This window comes from Nipponia nippon, unplaced genomic scaffold (assembly GCF_047370975.1).
Source record: "Nipponia nippon isolate SJK-2023a ecotype South Korea unplaced genomic scaffold, ASM4737097v1 scaffold_2, whole genome shotgun sequence".
Lineage (NCBI taxonomy): Eukaryota > Metazoa > Chordata > Aves > Pelecaniformes > Threskiornithidae > Nipponia > Nipponia nippon.
The window spans coordinates 131,312,950-131,329,176 of NW_028262336.1; the positions used below are offsets into that span (position 1 = coordinate 131,312,950).

A 16,227-nucleotide genomic window follows, 5' to 3' on the forward strand; every position below is an offset into this window, starting at 1 on the left:
ACCCCATCTCCCACAGTGCCCACAGGACTCCATCTCCCACAGTGCCCACAGGGACCCCATCTCCCACAGTGCCCACAGGGACCCCATCTCCCACAGTGCCCACAGGGACCCCATCTCCCACAGTGCCCACAGGGACCCCATCTCCCACAGTGCCCACAGGGACCCCATCTCCCACAGCGCCCACAGGGACCCCATCTCCCACAGCGCCCACAGGGACCCCATCTCCCACAGTGCCCACAGGGACCCCATCTCCCACAGAGCCCACAGGGACCCCATCTCCCACAGTGCCCACAGGACCCCATCTCCCACAGTGCCCACAGGGACCCCATCTCCCACAGTGCCCACAGGGACCCCATCTCCCACAGTGCCCACAGGACCCCATCTCCCACAGAGCCCACAGGGACCCCATCTCCCACAGTGCCCACAGGGACCCCATCTCCCACAGTGCCCACAGGGACCCCATCTCCCACAGAGCCCACAGGGACCCCATCTCCCACAGAGCCCACAGGGACCCCATCTCCCACAGAGCCCACAGGGACCCCATCTCCCACAGAGCCCACAGGGACCCCATCTCCCACAGAGCCCACAGGGACCCCATCTCCCACAGAGCCCACAGGGACCCCATCTCCCACAGTGCCCACAGGGACCCCATCTCCCACAGTGCCCACAGGGACCCCATCTCCCACAGTGCCCACAGGGACCCCATCTCCCACAGTGCCCACAGGGACCCCATCTCCCACAGTGCCCACAGGACCCCATCTCCCACAGTGCCCACAGGGACCCCATCTCCCACAGTGCCCACAGGGACCCCATCTCCCACAGAGCCCACAGGGACCCCATCTCCCACAGTGCCCACAGGGACCCCATCTCCCACAGAGCCCACAGGGACCCCATCTCCCACAGTGCCCACAGGGACCCCATCTCCCACAGTGCCCACAGGGACCCCATCTCCCACAGTGCCCACAGGGACCCCATCTCCCACAGTGCCCACAGGGACCCCATCTCCCACAGTGCCCACAGGGACCCCATCTCCCACAGTGCCCACAGGGACCCCATCTCCCACAGTGCCCACAGGGACCCCATCTCCCACAGAGCCCACAGGACCCATCTCCCACAGTGCCCACAGGGACCCCATCTCCCACAGTGCCCACAGGGACCCCATCTCCCACAGAGCCCACAGGGACCCCATCTCCCACAGAGCCCACAGGGACCCCATCTCCCACAGCGCCCACAGGGACCCCATCTCCCACAGTGCCCACAGGGACCCCATCTCCCACAGTGCCCACAGGACCCATCTCCCACAGTGCCCACAGGGACCCCATCTCCCACAGTGCCCACAGGGACCCCATCTCCCACAGTGCCCACAGGGACCCCATCTCCCACAGTGCCCACAGGGACCCCATCTCCCACAGTGCCCACAGGGACCCCATCTCCCACAGTGCCCACAGGGACCCCATCTCCCACAGAGCCCACAGGGACCCCATCTCCCACAGTGCCCACAGGACCCCATCTCCCACAGTGCCCACAGGGACCCCATCTCCCACAGTGCCCACAGGGACCCCATCTCCCACAGTGCCCACAGGGACTCCATCTCCCACAGTGCCCACAGGGACCCATCTCCCACAGTGCCCACAGGGACCCCATCTCCCACAGTGCCCACAGGGACCCCATCTCCCACAGCGCCCACAGGGACCCCATCTCCCACAGTGCCCACAGGGACCCCATCTCCCACAGTGCCCACAGGGACCCCATCTCCCACAGTGCCCACAGGGACCCCATCTCCCACAGTGCCCACAGGACCCCATCTCCCACAGTGCCCACAGGGACCCCATCTCCCACAGTGCCCACAGGGACCCCATCTCCCACAGTGCCCACAGGACTCCATCTCCCACAGTGCCCACAGGGACCCCATCTCCCACAGTGCCCACAGGGACCCCATCTCCCACAGTGCCCACAGGGACCCCATCTCCCACAGTGCCCACAGGGACCCCATCTCCCACAGTGCCCACAGGGACCCCATCTCCCACAGTGCCCACAGGGACCCCATCTCCCACAGTGCCCACAGGGACCCCATCTCCCACAGTGCCCACAGGGACCCCATCTCCCACAGTGCCCACAGGACCCCATCTCCCACAGTGCCCACAGGGACCCCATCTCCCACAGAGCCCACAGGGACCCCATCTCCCACAGGACCCATCTCCCACAGTGCCCACAGGGACCCCATCTCCCACAGTGCCCACAGGGACCCCATCTCCCACAGTGCCCACAGGGACCCCATCTCCCACAGTGCCCACAGGGACCCCATCTCCCACAGTGCCCACAGGGACCCCATCTCCCACAGTGCCCACAGGGACCCCATCTCCCACAGTGCCCACAGGGACCCCATCTCCCACAGTGCCCAAAGGGACCCCATCTCCCACAGGACCCCGTCTCCCACAGTGCCCACAGGGACCCCATCTCCCACAGAGCCCACAGGGACCCCATCTCCCACAGTGCCCACAGGGACCCCATCTCCCACAGTGCCCACAGGGACCCCATCTCCCACAGAGCCCACAGGGACCCCATCTCCCACAGAGCCCACAGGACTCCATCTCCCACAGAGCCCACAGGGACCCCATCTCCCACAGTGCCCACAGGGACCCCATCTCCCTCAATGCCCCTCGCGGACTCCATCTCCCACCCTGCCCCTGGCGCCATTTAAAGGCGCCACCGCCTCCCCCCGCCCCCGGTCCCGCCCCCCGCTGTCGGCCCCCCCGGCCCCGCCCCGCCCCGCCCCGCCCCGCCCGGCGGCGGAGGCCTCGTTCCGCCATGGCGGCGCGGGTTCGGGGCGCCGGTCCGGCCCTGCCGCTGCCGCTCGCGCTTTTGCTGTCGCTGTCGCTGTCGCTGTCGCTGTCGCTGTCGGCGGGGTCGCCCCCTGCCGGGGCGGAGCCGTTCCTGGCGGTGGCCCCGCACTGGGGCTGGCGGAACGTGTCGTGCCCGGCCTGCCGGCTGCTCTTCGGGGCGCTGGGCCTGGCGCTGCAGGTGGGGACGGGACGGGACGGGACGGGGCGGGCAGAGCGGGGCCAGCGTGGTCCGGGACAGGAACGGGTTCAGGGGACGACGGGGACAGGAGGGGACGGGCTGGAGACGGGGACGGGACAGGGATGGGGACAGGGCAGGGACAGGACAGGGACGGGCTGGACATGGGGACAGGGACGGGAGGGAAAGGGCTGGAGATGGGGACAGGGACGGAGACAGGGCAGGGATGGGGACAGGACAGGGACAGGACCGGACAGGGACAGGGATAGGACAGGGACGGGCTGGAGATGGGGATGGGACAGGGACAAGACAGGACAGGACAGGGACAGGACAAGGACAGGCTGGAGATGGGGACAGGGACAGGAGGGGAAGGGCTGGAGACGGGGACAGGACAGGGACAAGACAGGACAGGGACGGGCTGGAGATGGGGATGGGACAGGTCAGGACGGTGCTGGGACAGGACAGGGACAGGGACGGGGCCAGAACGGGACAGGGACAGGCTGGAGATGGGGACAGGACAGGACAGGGCCAGGCTGGAGACAGGAGGTGGGATGGGGCCGGGCCAGGACCTCGTGACGGGCCCGGGGCTGGGGCAGGCTGGGGCACGTCGTGGCTTGTGACAGGCACGGGACCAGGACAGGGATGGGCCGGGATGGGCCGGGACAGGCCAGCAGCTCCGTGCTGAGGGACAGGGACAGGCGGGGGTGCGGCTGCGACGGGCCCCGGGGACCTCCCCCTTCCTTCCCTGAAAGGGGAACCAGACTGGGGCCCGGGCATGGGGTGGGTGGAGGGGACTGGGTGGGTGTGGGTGCCCCGGCCCCGGGGCTCTGAGCCCAGTGGGTCTGGGCGGCCGGGGGCGAGGGGTGGTGGGGGCGGCCGGGGGCGAGGGGCGGCCGGGGGCGAGGGGCAGCAGCCCAGCCGGTCCCTGTCCCGCAGATGGAGCCCAACGTGGCGCGTGTGGGGCGCGTGGCGGCCCGGCTGTGCCAGGACCTGCGGCTGGCGCGCCCCGAGGTCTGCCGGCAAGCTGTGCAGCTCTTCCAGGAAGACGTGGTGTCGGCCTGGGCCCGCTCCGTGCTCCGGCCCAGCGAGGCCTGCGGGCTGCTGCTGGGCCGGCGCTGTGGCCACTGGGACATCTTCAGCGCCTGGAACGTCTCCCTGCCCACCACCCCCAAGCCACCGGTGCGGCCCCCGGCACCCCCGCCACCCGGCGCCCCCACCGCCCGCCTCCTCTTCCTCACCGACCTGCACTGGGATCGCCACTACACGCCAGGCAGCGAGGCCGCCTGCCCTGACCCGCTCTGCTGCCGCGGTGCTGCCCGCCCCGGCCCCGGCGGCGCCGGCTTCTGGGGCGAGTATGGCAAGTGCGACCTGCCGCTGCACACCATTGAGGCGCTGCTGGCCCGGCTCCCCAGCACGGCCCCCTTCGCCGCCGCGTACTGGACGGGCGACATCCCGGCACATGACGTCTGGCAGCAGAGCCGCCAGGACCAGCTGCTGGCCCTGCGCACCGTCACCGGGCTGCTGCGCCGGCACCTGGGCTCCCTGCCCGTCTACCCGGCCGTGGGCAACCACGAGGCCACTCCCGTCAATGCCTTTCCCCCGCCATACGTGCGGGGCAACCAGTCCTCCGCCTGGCTGTACGACGCCATGGCCGAGGCCTGGCAGGACTGGCTGCCTCCCCCAGCGCTGCAGACCCTCCGGTGGGGGCGGCTGTTGGCAGGGGCTGGGCAGGGGGCTCCGGGCTGGGGGGCTCTGGGCTAGCAGAGGCTCAGGGGGGCTCAGGTCTGGGAGGGCACAGAGTGGTCTCCATACTGGGGGGGCTGGGCTAGCAAGGGCGAGGGGGGCTCAGAGCTGGGGGCTTTGGGCTGGGGGGACTTGGGAGGGGGTCAGGGCTGGGAGGGCACAGAGTAGTCTCCATACTGGGGGGGCAAGGGGAGCCCCAGCCTAGCAGGGGCTGGGGGGGGGGCTTGGGGCCAGGAGGGTGCAGGTGCCTCAGGCTAGCAGGGGCGAGGCGGGGGGCTCCGTACTGGGAGGTGGGAGAGCTCATGGCTGGTAGGTGTGGGGTACTTCGGGCAGGCAGGGACGGGAGGGCTCTGGGCTCCGGGGGTGCTGGGGGCTGTGGGCAGGCAGAGGGGAGGGGAGTGCCAGGGTGGGCAGGGAGCTGGGGGGCCCAGGGTGGGCACGGGGACGTGCGGCATGGGGCAGGGGCAGGCAGTGCTCACCCCCCCGTCCCCGCAGGGCCGCCGGTTTCTACACGGTGCAGGTCTGGCCTGGGCTGCGCCTCGTCTCCCTCAACATGAATTTCTGCTCCCAGGCCAATTTCTGGCTCCTCATCAACTCCACCGACCCCGCGGGGCAGCTGCAGTGGCTGGTGGGGGTCCTGGCGGCCGCCGAGCAGGCGGGGGAGAAGGTGAGGGCGGGGGGGGGGGTACCGGCCCTGCAGACGGGGGGTCCCGGGCACCCCTCAGCCCCCCCGTCCTCCACTGCCTCCTAGGTGCACATCATCGGGCACATCCCCCCGGCCCACTGCCTGCGCAGCTGGAGCTGGAACTACTACCGCATCGTCAGCAGGTCAGCCCCGCGGACCCCTGCCCGGCAACGGCAGCAGCAGCGGCATGGGAGGGGACGGGGGGGGACAGTGCCGTGCCGGCGTGTCCGCGGTCAGGAGCCCAAAGCTGCCTGTGCCAGGCAGGGCCGTGCCGGAGCCAGCGCCGACAGGCACGGCCTGGACACGCGGCATCAGCTGCGCCCAGCGTAACGGGGGAGTCCGGGTCACGGGACCGGCTGCGCCGTGCCGGCTGCCAGGCAGTGCGGTGGGGCCGGGGTGGAGGTCTGGGCGCCGGCAGCCCTCACCCCCCCGGCCCGGCACAGGTTTGAGGGCACCATCGCAGCTCAGTTCTTCGGGCACACGCACGTGGACGAGTTTGAGATGTTTTACGACGAGGAGACGCTGACGCGCCCCGTCTCTGTCGCCTTCGTGGCCCCCAGCGTCACCACCTACATCAACCTCAACCCTGGTGCGCCCTGAGCCCCCGCCCCAGCGCAGCCCACCCCTCCGGCCGCGGTGCTGCTGCCCGCCCTGACCCAGCCTGCCCTGCCCGCAGGCTACCGCGTGTACGAGGTGGATGGTGCCTACCCCGGCAGCTCCCACGCCGTGCTGGACCACGAGACCTTCATCCTCAACCTCACCGAGGCCAACGCGCCGGGGGCAGAGCCACGCTGGCAGCGCCTCTACCGCGCCCGCGACGCCTACGGGCTGCCCAGCGCCTTCCCCACCGACTGGGACCAGCTCATCCGCCGCTTCCAGGACGACGAGCGCCTCTTCCAGCGCTTCTGGTTCCTCTTCCACAAGGGCCACCCGCCCCGCGAGCCCTGCCTGGCCGCCTGCAAGGCGGCACTGCTCTGCGCCCTGCGCACCGGCCGCTCCGCCGACCCCAGCCTCTGCCAGCCCCTGCGCCCGGCGCTGCCCTTCCCACGCATCCAGGAGCTCTGGCAGCAGCGGCGGCTCTGCTGAGGCAGGATCGGGTCCCGGGACACAGGTGGTGCCCGGGCCTGGTGTGGACAGGCGAGGGCTGAGGCAGGTCCCTGCCTGTCCTGGTGCTCCCGGTGCTTCCACCAGCTGCCGCCCCTGCCCGCGGCACAATAAAGGTGTGATGGACCCAGCGGCTCCTGCCCGAGGCCCTGCGGGATGTGCCGGGAGGGCACGCAGCCCTGCTGCTCCTCCTCATCCTCCTCCGGGCGGGTGCCGCAGCGAGAGGGGCCAGGCCAGGCTGGTGGAATGGGTTTATTAATTATTTAGTACGACACAGATCTTTGTTACGGCAGGCGTGGCAGCTCCAGAGCTGGCAGCCCCGGGGAGCCCCACACCGCAGGTTAGACCGCATGCATCAGGGCAGGGTGGGCCCCGCGCCCCCGCCGCGCCGGCACCATCATCCCCGCAGGGCGGCGGGGGGCTCGCCCCGGCGCGTGGGGCAGGACCCCCGACCCGCCGCCCTGGAGCACGGCCGGAGGGAGCAGAGCCACGGCGGGGCACCGCGCTCGGCGCGCACCCCCAGCACAGGCACGTGTCCCGCGGCGCCTCGCACGCAGCTCCACGCGTGGGGATGCTTGCACACACACACGCACGCCCCCCGGCGCGGGCTTGCCCCCCGCTGGTGCCCTGCGCGTCCCCAGCGCTGCTGCCCCCTCCATCCCGTCCCCCCGTCCCGTCCCAGGGGTGGCGGGTGGGGAAGGGGTCTCAGTCACTCCCCCTGTCCTGGCTCACGGCGTCTGGGCCCCGAGGCGCTTGGGCTTCAGGCTGCCCAGCAGGGTCTGCACGCCCCTGCGGACGGAGGAGCCCACCCGGCGGGCCACCGAGTCGGCGGGTGGTGCGGGCAGGCAGGAGCTGGAGGCCTGGGGCCGGGCGTCCAGGCACTTCTGGTAGCGCAGCTGGGGAGAGCGGGGTCAGCGGCCGGGCCGGGGAGGGGGCCGCGGGGATGGGGAGGGGGCCGCGGGGGACACTCACCATGCAGGCGGCCTGCAGCGCCTCGCTCAGCCCCGCGGCGTTGGGCTCGCACCAGACCATGTGGCAGCGGAAGGCGCCCGGGGCGCTGGCCATGATGAAGGCGAAGGAGCGCACGTCGCGGCCCACCCCCATGAAGGACAGGAACCGCACGCGGCACTCGCACAGCACCACCTCCGTCTGCGGGACATGGCCGGGGTCACCGCTGCCCCTGCCACGCCGCCGGGACGGGGACAGCAACGGGGGGCCGGACCCACCTGCTCATGGGTGATGGTGAGCGTGGCGGGCGCCACGTTGACCACGATGGGGGTCCAGTGCTCCTTGCTGCCGGTGGCCAGCGCCGCCTCCAGCGCCGCGTTGATGACGTCCATGCCTGGGGACGGGCAGGGGGCTCAGGGGCGCCCCGCGGGGGGCAGGGGTGTGTGCCCACGGCAGCCCTATGGGGTGTGAGTGCCCCTGGCTGCCCCCAGCACCGCCCAGCGTGGCCCGAGCCCCGCGCTCACCCACGGGCTTGGCGACGGGCACGCAGCCCAGGTAGCACACCGGGAACTTCTGCACCACCTCGCTCTTGGGCGCCGGGAACTCCACTGCGGTGGCACAGGACAGGGTCAGCCCCACACCAACACCACTGCACCGCGTCACCCACACCCGGCCCCCCGCCACCGCTGCACCCCAACACCCAGCCCCCACCCCAACCATCACCCAACACCCAGCTATCCCCCAACAGCCGTCCCTGCCCCCCCAGTGCCCCCCCAGCACACACAGCCCCCAGACACGCCAGGCTCCCCCAGGTCTCCCCCCCGAGCCGTACCCTGGAAGGGGATCTCCACCAGCCTGGAGGAGTCCACGGAGAGACCATTAGCCAGCGCCCGGGCGCTTCGCCGCTCTGCCATGATCTGGGGAGAGCACGGGGGCACCGGCCCCCCCGGCCGTCATGCCACAGCCCCCAGCCCCTGCTCCCCACGCAGGGCCACGGCACCCCAGGCACCGCACCAGCTGGCTGCTCCCTGGGGACAGCAGGGTGAGGAGGGTCTCACCGGGAACAGACCTCGGAGCTGGGGGGGGAGGCTGAGGGGCGCTCACCTAGGGCCGGGGGGGGTCTGGAGGGGCTCACCTGGGAGCAGACCTTGTGCAGGCTGGGGCTGGGGGGGGGGCCATGGGGGGCTCACCTGGGGCTGGGGGGGGGTCACTTGGGAGCAGACCTCATGCAGGCTGGGGCTGGAGGCAGTGGAGAGGCTCACCTGGGGCTGGGGGCCCAGGGGTGCTGACCTGGGGCCAAAGGGGGCCCGGGGGTGCTCACCTGGGGCGAGGGGGCCCGGGGGGCTCACCTGGGAGCAGACCTCGTGCAGGCTGGTGGCAATGTTCTTGGCGGGGCTCTCGCAGCGGAAGACGTGGCACTTGAGCATCTGCGTCAGCTGGTCCCGGGCCACATAGGCGAAGTCCCTGCGGGGAGGGGCTGCACTCAGGACCCCCCCCGGCCACCCCAGCCGCCCCGAGCTCCCCACCGCCCCACCCCGAGTGCCTCCACCACCAGCCCAGCAAGGGATGGGACTTGGAGGACTGGCACGGGACTGGGCTGCCATACCTCTCCCTGCGTCCCCGGTCAGCGCAGCAGGAGAGAGCCAAAGAGCGGAGTTAGTGGGGCCGGGGCGCGCGCATCCCCCATGATCCCCACCACATGGGTCACCCCACACCCGCACGGGGCCATGCCTGACCCATGAGACCCCCCCACCCGGGCACCGCTGTGGGGGCTCAGCCTCGGGACCCCGCATGGCCCCGCACCATGGGTACACGGGACCCCACGGCCCCATGCCCTGCGTGCACCCCGAACCCTGCACCCTCCTGCACCCACATGCATGGGCCCCACACCTTGTGTGCAGCCAGATCCTGCCCAGCCCCACAACCCACAAGCACGGGACCCCCGCAGCCCCATGCCCCGCCTGCGCCCCGATCCCTGCACACCCCTGCACCCCACGTGCATGGGACCCCTCAGCCCTGCGCCCTGCAGGCACCCGGATCCCCGCGCATCCCGGCAGGCACCAGACAGCCCCATCGCCAGGACCCGCAGGTGCAGGGACTCACCCCGCGCCCACCCCCTGCACGCACAGACCCTGCGTAGCGCCCGCGCCCGCCTGCGCGGTGCTCCCCGCGTGGCCCCATCCTGCACCCGTGGGACCTCACGCAGCCCCCATGGGGTCCCATACAGCCCCCCGCCCAGCGGATCCCCCCTCACCCCCAACCCGCATGCCCGGGCACCCAGCACGTCCCCGGACCCCCCGACCCCACGCCCCCCACCTGCCGCTGTCACGCCCCACGCCCCAGACGCGGATGCTGGCCACGGGCTGCGCGTGCAGCAGGGCCTGATCCTGTGGGTCCACCAGCTTCAGCGTCTGGCTCTCCAGCAGCAACAGCATCGCCCGGCCCTGGGGGGGGACCGAGTCAGGGGGGGCTCAGGGGCCACGCTGGGAGCCGGCGTGCGGGGCAGGGGCGCGGGGGCACTCACCTCGCCCCAGGTGCCGGGGGGGCCGCGCTGGTGCAGGGAGAGCTGGCGGATGCAGTTGTTGACGGCGATGCTGCTCCTGCCCGGCGCCAGCTCATCCTCGCTCATCTCCACCCAGCCCAGCGAGCGCACGGCGAAGCGCTGCAGGGCACGGCATGGGGCAGGCATGGCGTGGGGCAGGCACGGCCCCGCTGCGGGGACCCCGGCCAGCCGCCCGCTCCTGCGTGCCCCAGTCCAGGACAGACCCCGCGGCGGGGGCACCGCGCGCCCCGGACCCGGCTGAGCCCCCTCCCATGGCGGTGCCAGGGCTGGGGCACAACCCCGGGGCAGGGGTCCCAGCCACCCCCCGGCAGTGGGGCAGCCCCCAGGCCCCGCAGGGGCAGCAGCAGCAGCAGGGAAGGGGCCAGCTGAGTCGGTGGGGGCTCTGCGGCGTGGGGGGGGGTCTGGGCCATGTACCCGCCGCCCCGGGACCCCAGGCCTACCTTGGAGCCCGGCTTGTCCTCCTCGGCCAGGGCCGCGCTGCAAGAGCAAGGGGGCCGTCAGTGGCTGCTGCCCCCCGGCACCGGCGGGGAGATCCCGGCCCCCCACCCCCAGCTCAGGGCCCAGCTCCAGCCCCGCACGCCCCCTCCCGCCGCCCGTCCCCAGGGTCCCATGTCCCCGCGGGGCCCAGGCGCAGCCCCACGCACCCCATGCCCGGCGAGGCCAGGCCCGGTGACGGCGGCTCCGCATCCTGCGCTCCGGGCTCCTCATCCGCCTCCTCCGCCGCGGGGTCCTGGGGAGGGACGCGGGGGCTGGCAGGGGCCGGGCGCCGCGGGGTGCTGCCCCCCCGGCTGCCCACCGCCCCCTCTCACCTTCCAGAAGTCCCCCTCGCCGAAGCGCTCAGCCGGGGCGAAGCCCGTCCAGGCGAGCTGCGGGGAGAGCAGGGGCGGCTCAGGGCCTGCGCCGGGGGGCAGCCCCACGGCCCCGGGGTCCCCGGGCCGCACTCACCGGCGGCTCCTCGGAGGGGGTGCTGCCCGGGGAGCCGGGGGCCGAGCCGCGGGCCAGCCCCGAGGGGGGCTCCCACTGCGTGGTGCCGGTGGGGATGTGCCAGTAGTAGGTGCCCGAGGTGTCCTGCACCCGCATCCATCCCGCAGGCAGGTCCGAGTCCGTCTCGAAGGAGTTGCGGGTCCAGAAGGAATCTGGGGGAGCAGGGGCCGGTCAGGGCGGCCCACGCAGGGCACGGCCCCGCGGAGCCCAGCGAGGCGGGGACCCCCAGGGAGGGCTCTGGGCCCCCCATCGCCGGGAGGGCGGGGGCCCGCGGCCAGGCCGGGCCCGGGACCCCCCGCTGCCGTAAGGCGGGGGTGCCGCCTCGCCGCGAGGAGGGGGGACCCCAGCCAGGCCCCGCGGGGCCGGGGGTCCCAGGGCCCGGCGGGACACGGCCCCACCGAGCCCCCGGGCGCGTCTGCGGCGGGGCCACGGCCGGGTCCCTGCCGCCGCCCTGACCCCCCCCCCCCCCCGCGCGCCCCCAGCCCCAGCCCCCCGCGGCGGGCGCGGGGCCCCGGCCCGGCGCCGGCCCCGCTCCCCATCTCCCCGTCCCGGCCCGGCCCCGGCCCCATCCCGGCCCCGCTCCCCGCGGCAGCGCTCACCTGCGGCCGGGCCGGACCGGGCGTTGCCCCGGCAACCGCTGACGGCAGCGCCGGGGCCGGCGGGATGCGGCAGCGGGGCCGGGCGGGGCGGGGGCGGCGCGGAGCAGGCGGCCGGAGCGGGGCCGGGGGGCACGGGGCGGGGGTGACACCGGCGGGCGGGGGGACGGGGGGCTGGGGACGCAGGGAGAGCGCCGGGGGCACACGGGGGTGCCAGGGCACACAGCGGGGCCGGGGGGCACAGGGGGACCAGGGGCACACGGGGGTGCCAGGGCACACAGCGGGGCCGGGGGGCACAGGGGGACCAGGGGCACACAGCAGGGCCGGGGGCACACGGGGGTGCCAGGGCACACAGCGGGGCCGGGGGGCACAGGAGGACCAGGGCACACAGCGGGGCTGGGGGCACACAGCGGGGCCGGGGGGCACAGGGGGACCAGGGCACACAGCGGGGCTGGGGGCACACAGCGGGGCCGGGGGGCACAGGGGGACCAGGGCACACAGCAGGGTCGGGGGCACAGGGGGACCAGGGCACACAGCGGGGCCGGGGGGCACAGGGGGACCAGGGGCACACAGCGGGGCCGGGGGGACGTTGGGGCTGCACCCCCAGAGAGGGGCGGTGGGTGCCAGCACAGCAGGGCCGGCGCCATGGGGCACAGCGGGGACCGTGCAACCAGCAAGAGCGCGGAGGGGAGACGGCCCAGGGAGGGCACAACATGGGTGGGGGGCACGCAGCGGGGTGCCGCAGAGCCTGCAGGGGCTGGGGGGGCAGGAACAGCACCCAGCAGGGATGGGGGGAGCACAGGCAGCGATGGGGGGGCTGGGGGCAGTGGGCGCACAGCCAGGGACGGGGGGAGGAAGGCGTGGGGCTGACAGGACCAGGCTGGGCATGGCGGGATGGGGGCAGGCGGGGACAGCTGGGGCTGCCATGGGGCAGGCAGAGCTGGCAGGGGCTGCCATGGGGCAGGCAGAGCTGGCAGGGGCTGCCATGGGGCAGGCAGGGGCCACCTATGGTTGTCAGGGGAAGCCATGGGGCAGCCGCGGGGGAATCGGGGCAGTCACAGGGCAGGCAGGAGAACCGTGGGGCAGGCAGAGCAGGCAGGGGCTGCCATGGGGCAGGCAGGGGCCACCACCGGGGCGGTCACGAGACGCCATGGGGAAAACAGGGGCAGGCACAGGGCGGGCAGGAGCAGCTGCGGGGCAGGCAAGGGCCACAGTGGTACAGGCAGAGCAGGCAGGGACAGCCACGGGGCAGGCGGGGGCCGCCATGGGGTAGTCACAGGCCGCCATGGGGCAGTCAGGGGTCACCGTGGGGCAGCCGTGGGGCCGCGGTGGGGCCGGTGCCCGCGGGTGCCCACCTGCGTCGTCGGGCGAGCTGCCGGCGGGGCTGCCCTGGCTGAGCGTGGCCCAGCTGGAGTCCTCGTCGCTGGCGGTGCCGCTGCGCACCCCGAAGAGCAGGCTGGCGCTGCGGCCGTGCTCGCGGGGCGCCCGCTCCCCGCTCTGCTCCGACTCGGCCGTCATGGGGTCGCTCTGCACCGGCGTCGAGTCCCCGTCGCCCTCCTCCTCCTCCTCCTCCTCCTCCTCCTCCTCCTCGTCCTCCTCCTCCTCGGCGCCCCGCAGGTCGATGAGCAGGGGCAGGGCCCCCCCGCCGGCGTTGCGGGCGTTGCGGGCGTTGCGGGCCGAGACCTCCAGCTCCTCGGGGGGGGGCCCCAGCTCGTTGCGGTTCTGGTCCCGCTCGGCCGCCCGCCGCAGCTGGTTCTGCCCGTCCTTCACCCACTTGGCGTTGGCCGGCTCCTCGCCGGCCGGGGCGGGCGGCCCCCCGCCGCCCCGCAGCTCCGTGCCGCCATAGAGCGGGGGGCCCTGCGGGGAGCCGGGGCGGCCCTTGGGGCGCAGCGGCTGCCCGGGCGCGGGGGGGCCGCGCAGCCCCAGGCTCAGCCCCAGGCAGCTGTTGTCGTTGGCCAGGTCGCTCCGCTTGCTCAGGGACCCCGACATGGCCGGGCCGGGAGCCCCCCCGGACGAGCCCCGGCGGCGGCGGGAGGCTCCTACAGCCCGCGGGGCGCCGGCACCTCCGCGTCCATCGGGCCTGCGGGCGGGGGCAGCGGGCAGCCGCGGCCGGAGCCCCCCCCGGGCCGGAGCCCCCCCGGCCGGAGCCCCCCGGGCCGGAGCCCCCCGGGGACCCCGCGCCCGCGCCGCCCCCCGCCGCGGGACCCCCCCGGCTCCAGCCCCCCGCCCCCGGCCGCCCCCAAAGCCCGAGCCCGGCCCCGGCCCCCCCCGCCCCCCGCGGCGCCCCCGGCCCGGCCGCCCCGCACCGAGAGACCCCCCCGGCCCGGGGAAGCGGCCCCGGCCCCGCCGGTACCTGCGGCGGCTCCGCGGGCGGGGGGCGGGGGGGGGGGCTCCGCTTCCGCTTCCGCTTCCGCCGGCGGGGCGGGGACAGCGCCCCACCCCCACCCGCACCGGTACCGGCACCGGTACCGGCAGTGACAGCTGCGCTGACTCTGGCACCGACCGGCACTGCCACCGGCACCAGCAGTGGCACCGGTACCGGCAGTGACAGCGGTACCGGCAGTGACAGCGGTACCGACGGTGACAGCGGCACTGGCACTGACAGCGGCACTGGTACCAGCAGTGACATCGGCACCTGCAGTGACACCGGCACCAACATTGGCACCGACCGGCACTGCCACCGGTACCAGCAGTGACACCGGTACTGGCACTGACAGCACCAGTAACACCAGTACCAGCACTGACAGCGGCACTGGTACCAGCGGTGACAGCAGTACCAGCAGTGACAGCGGCACCGGCACTGACAGCAGCAGCGGCAGGGATCTGTCTGCACGGCACAGCACAGCCCAGGATGGCACGGCACGGTACGGCACGGCACGGCATGGCACAGTATGGCACGGTACGGTATGGTACAGCACAGTACGGTACGGTGCAGCACAGCATGGCATGGTATGGCACGGTACAGTATGGTGTGGCATGGCACAGCACAGTACGGTACAGTATGGCACAGCACAGCACGGTATGGTATGGTACAGTGGGTATGGAACAGCACGGCACGGCATGGTATGGCATGGTACAGTACAGCATGGCACAGTATGGCATGGTATGGCACAGCACGGTACGGCACAGCATGGTATGGTATGGTATGGCACAGCATGGCACACCATGGTATGGCACAGTACGGTACGGCACGGTATGGCATAGTACAGCACAGCACGGCACAGCATGGCACAGTACGGTACGGCACGGCACGGGACAGCAGGGAGCACAGCAGAGCAGGGCAGCACGGCAGGGCCCAGAAGGGTGTGGTACCTAACAGCACGGCACAGCACGGCGTGGCACGGCACAACACGGTGTGGCACGGCGTGGCACGGCATGGCACGGCACAGACAGTGGGGAGCAGCCCAGAGCAGCGCCTGATGGTGCAGAGCAGCCTGGCACAGCCCCGCATGGCACCGTCCCATCTGGCACAGCACAGCGTGGCACAGCACGGCACAGCGTGGCATGGCACGGCACAGCATGGCACAGCACGGCACAGCGTGGCGTGGCACGGCACCATCCCATCTGGCACAGTACAGCATGGCACAGCTGAGCACAGCACAGTACGGCACAGTGTAGCACGGCACAGCACCGAGGGGCAGGGTACGGCCCAGAAGGGTGCAGCACGGCACGGCTCAGCACGCGTGGAGCAGCACAGAGCCAGACAGTGCAAAGCAGGGACACACGGTGCTGGGCGGTAGTGCACGGTACGTCACGGTGTACCATACGGTGTGGGGATGCATGGCACAGAATGGCACAGAACAGCATGGCACTGGATGGGACACGTGTGCAGCATGGCCCCGAACAGCACCGGCAGTGGAGCAGAGCCCAGGGCAGCGGTGGGGCACAGAAGGGATTGGTACGGCACGGCATGGGGGGACACAGGGCGCTGGTGTGGCATGGCACAGCACGGGATGGCACACGGGGCACTGGTACGGCAACGCACAGCATGGTACAGCACGGGGGGCACACAGGGTGCTGGTACGGCACAGCACGGGATGGCACACGGGGCACTGGTACGGCACAGCACAGCATGGCATGGGGGGCACACAGGGTGCTGGTACGGCGCAGCACAGCATGGCAGGGGGGGCACACAGGGCACTGGTACGGCACAGCACGGCATGGCGTGGCATGGGTGGCACACAGGGCACTGGTACGGCACAGCAGAGCATGGCAGGGGGTCACACAGGGCACTGGTACGGCACAGCACGGCATGGCGTGGCATGGGGCGCACACAGGGCACTGGTACGGCACAGCACGGCATGGCGGGGCACTGCAGGAGCAGGGTGGGCTGGGAGGGAACCGCAGCATCGGTCACCGCCCGGTGATGCTGGCGGCACCTATGGGGTCCCTCTGGTCCAGCCCCACTCCCCCGGAGCCGGTGGCCCAGGGCCATGTCCAGCCCCTGAGGATGGCGACCCCACCACCGCCCCAGGCAGCCTGTGCTGGTGTCACCCCCATGGTGACGAGGGTCCCCTGGTGCTCGGCGGAACCCCCCGTGTGCCAGTTGGTGCCCATGGCCCTGGTGCTGGCACCACCGGGGAGAG

General features: G+C 72.9%; 2 protein-coding genes across 2 annotated transcripts; one reads left to right on the plus strand and one right to left on the minus strand.

The window, feature by feature from the left end:
- The first annotated feature begins 2,781 nt into the window (after positions 1 to 2,781).
- On the plus strand, positions 2,782 to 6,681 carry SMPD1 (sphingomyelin phosphodiesterase 1). The gene is made up of 6 exons (XM_087758127.1): positions 2,782 to 3,021; positions 3,955 to 4,718; positions 5,257 to 5,428; positions 5,513 to 5,589; positions 5,890 to 6,035; positions 6,123 to 6,681. Exons 1-6 carry the CDS (start codon positions 2,809 to 2,811, stop codon positions 6,530 to 6,532), a joined length of 1,782 nt encoding a protein of 593 aa, XP_087614253.1. The 5' UTR covers positions 2,782 to 2,808; the 3' UTR covers positions 6,533 to 6,681.
- Positions 6,682 to 6,787: 106 nt separating this feature from the next.
- Positions 6,788 to 14,024, minus strand: APBB1 (amyloid beta precursor protein binding family B member 1). Its single transcript, XM_087758126.1, has 14 exons — positions 13,995 to 14,024; positions 12,997 to 13,721; positions 11,007 to 11,197; positions 10,871 to 10,927; positions 10,706 to 10,791; positions 10,502 to 10,538; positions 10,023 to 10,160; positions 9,815 to 9,942; positions 8,848 to 8,962; positions 8,331 to 8,415; positions 8,023 to 8,106; positions 7,777 to 7,892; positions 7,523 to 7,699; positions 6,788 to 7,446 (listed from the first exon to the last, which is right to left on the minus strand). The coding sequence occupies exons 2-14, from the start codon at positions 13,628 to 13,630 to the stop codon at positions 7,279 to 7,281; spliced, it is 2,016 nt and encodes a 671-aa protein (XP_087614252.1). The 5' UTR covers positions 13,631 to 13,721; positions 13,995 to 14,024; the 3' UTR covers positions 6,788 to 7,278.
- Between the last annotated feature and the right edge of the window lie 2,203 nt (positions 14,025 to 16,227).

What these genes read in the sequence shown, in the direction of transcription:
- SMPD1 (XM_087758127.1), top strand. Translation starts at nt 2,809, where the DNA reads ATGGCGGCGCGGGTTCGGGGCGCCGGTCCGGCCCTGCCGCTGCCGCTC. An exon ending in CGCTGGGCCTGGCGCTGCAG is followed by an intron (nt 3,022 to 3,954) that starts GTGGGGACGGGA and finishes CCTGTCCCGCAG; the next exon opens with ATGGAGCCCAACGTGGCGCG. An exon ending in CCAGCGCTGCAGACCCTCCG is followed by an intron (nt 4,719 to 5,256) that starts GTGGGGGCGGCT and finishes CCGTCCCCGCAG; the next exon opens with GGCCGCCGGTTTCTACACGG.
- APBB1 (XM_087758126.1), bottom strand. Translation starts at nt 13,630, where the DNA reads ATGTCGGGGTCCCTGAGCAAGCGGAGCGACCTGGCCAACGACAACAGC. An exon ending in CCCCCTCCGAGGAGCCGCCG is followed by an intron (nt 10,928 to 11,006) that starts GTGAGTGCGGCC and finishes CTCTCCCCGCAG; the next exon opens with CTCGCCTGGACGGGCTTCGC. An exon ending in GGTGGAGATCCCCTTCCAGG is followed by an intron (nt 8,107 to 8,330) that starts GTACGGCTCGGG and finishes GTGCCACCGCAG; the next exon opens with TGGAGTTCCCGGCGCCCAAG.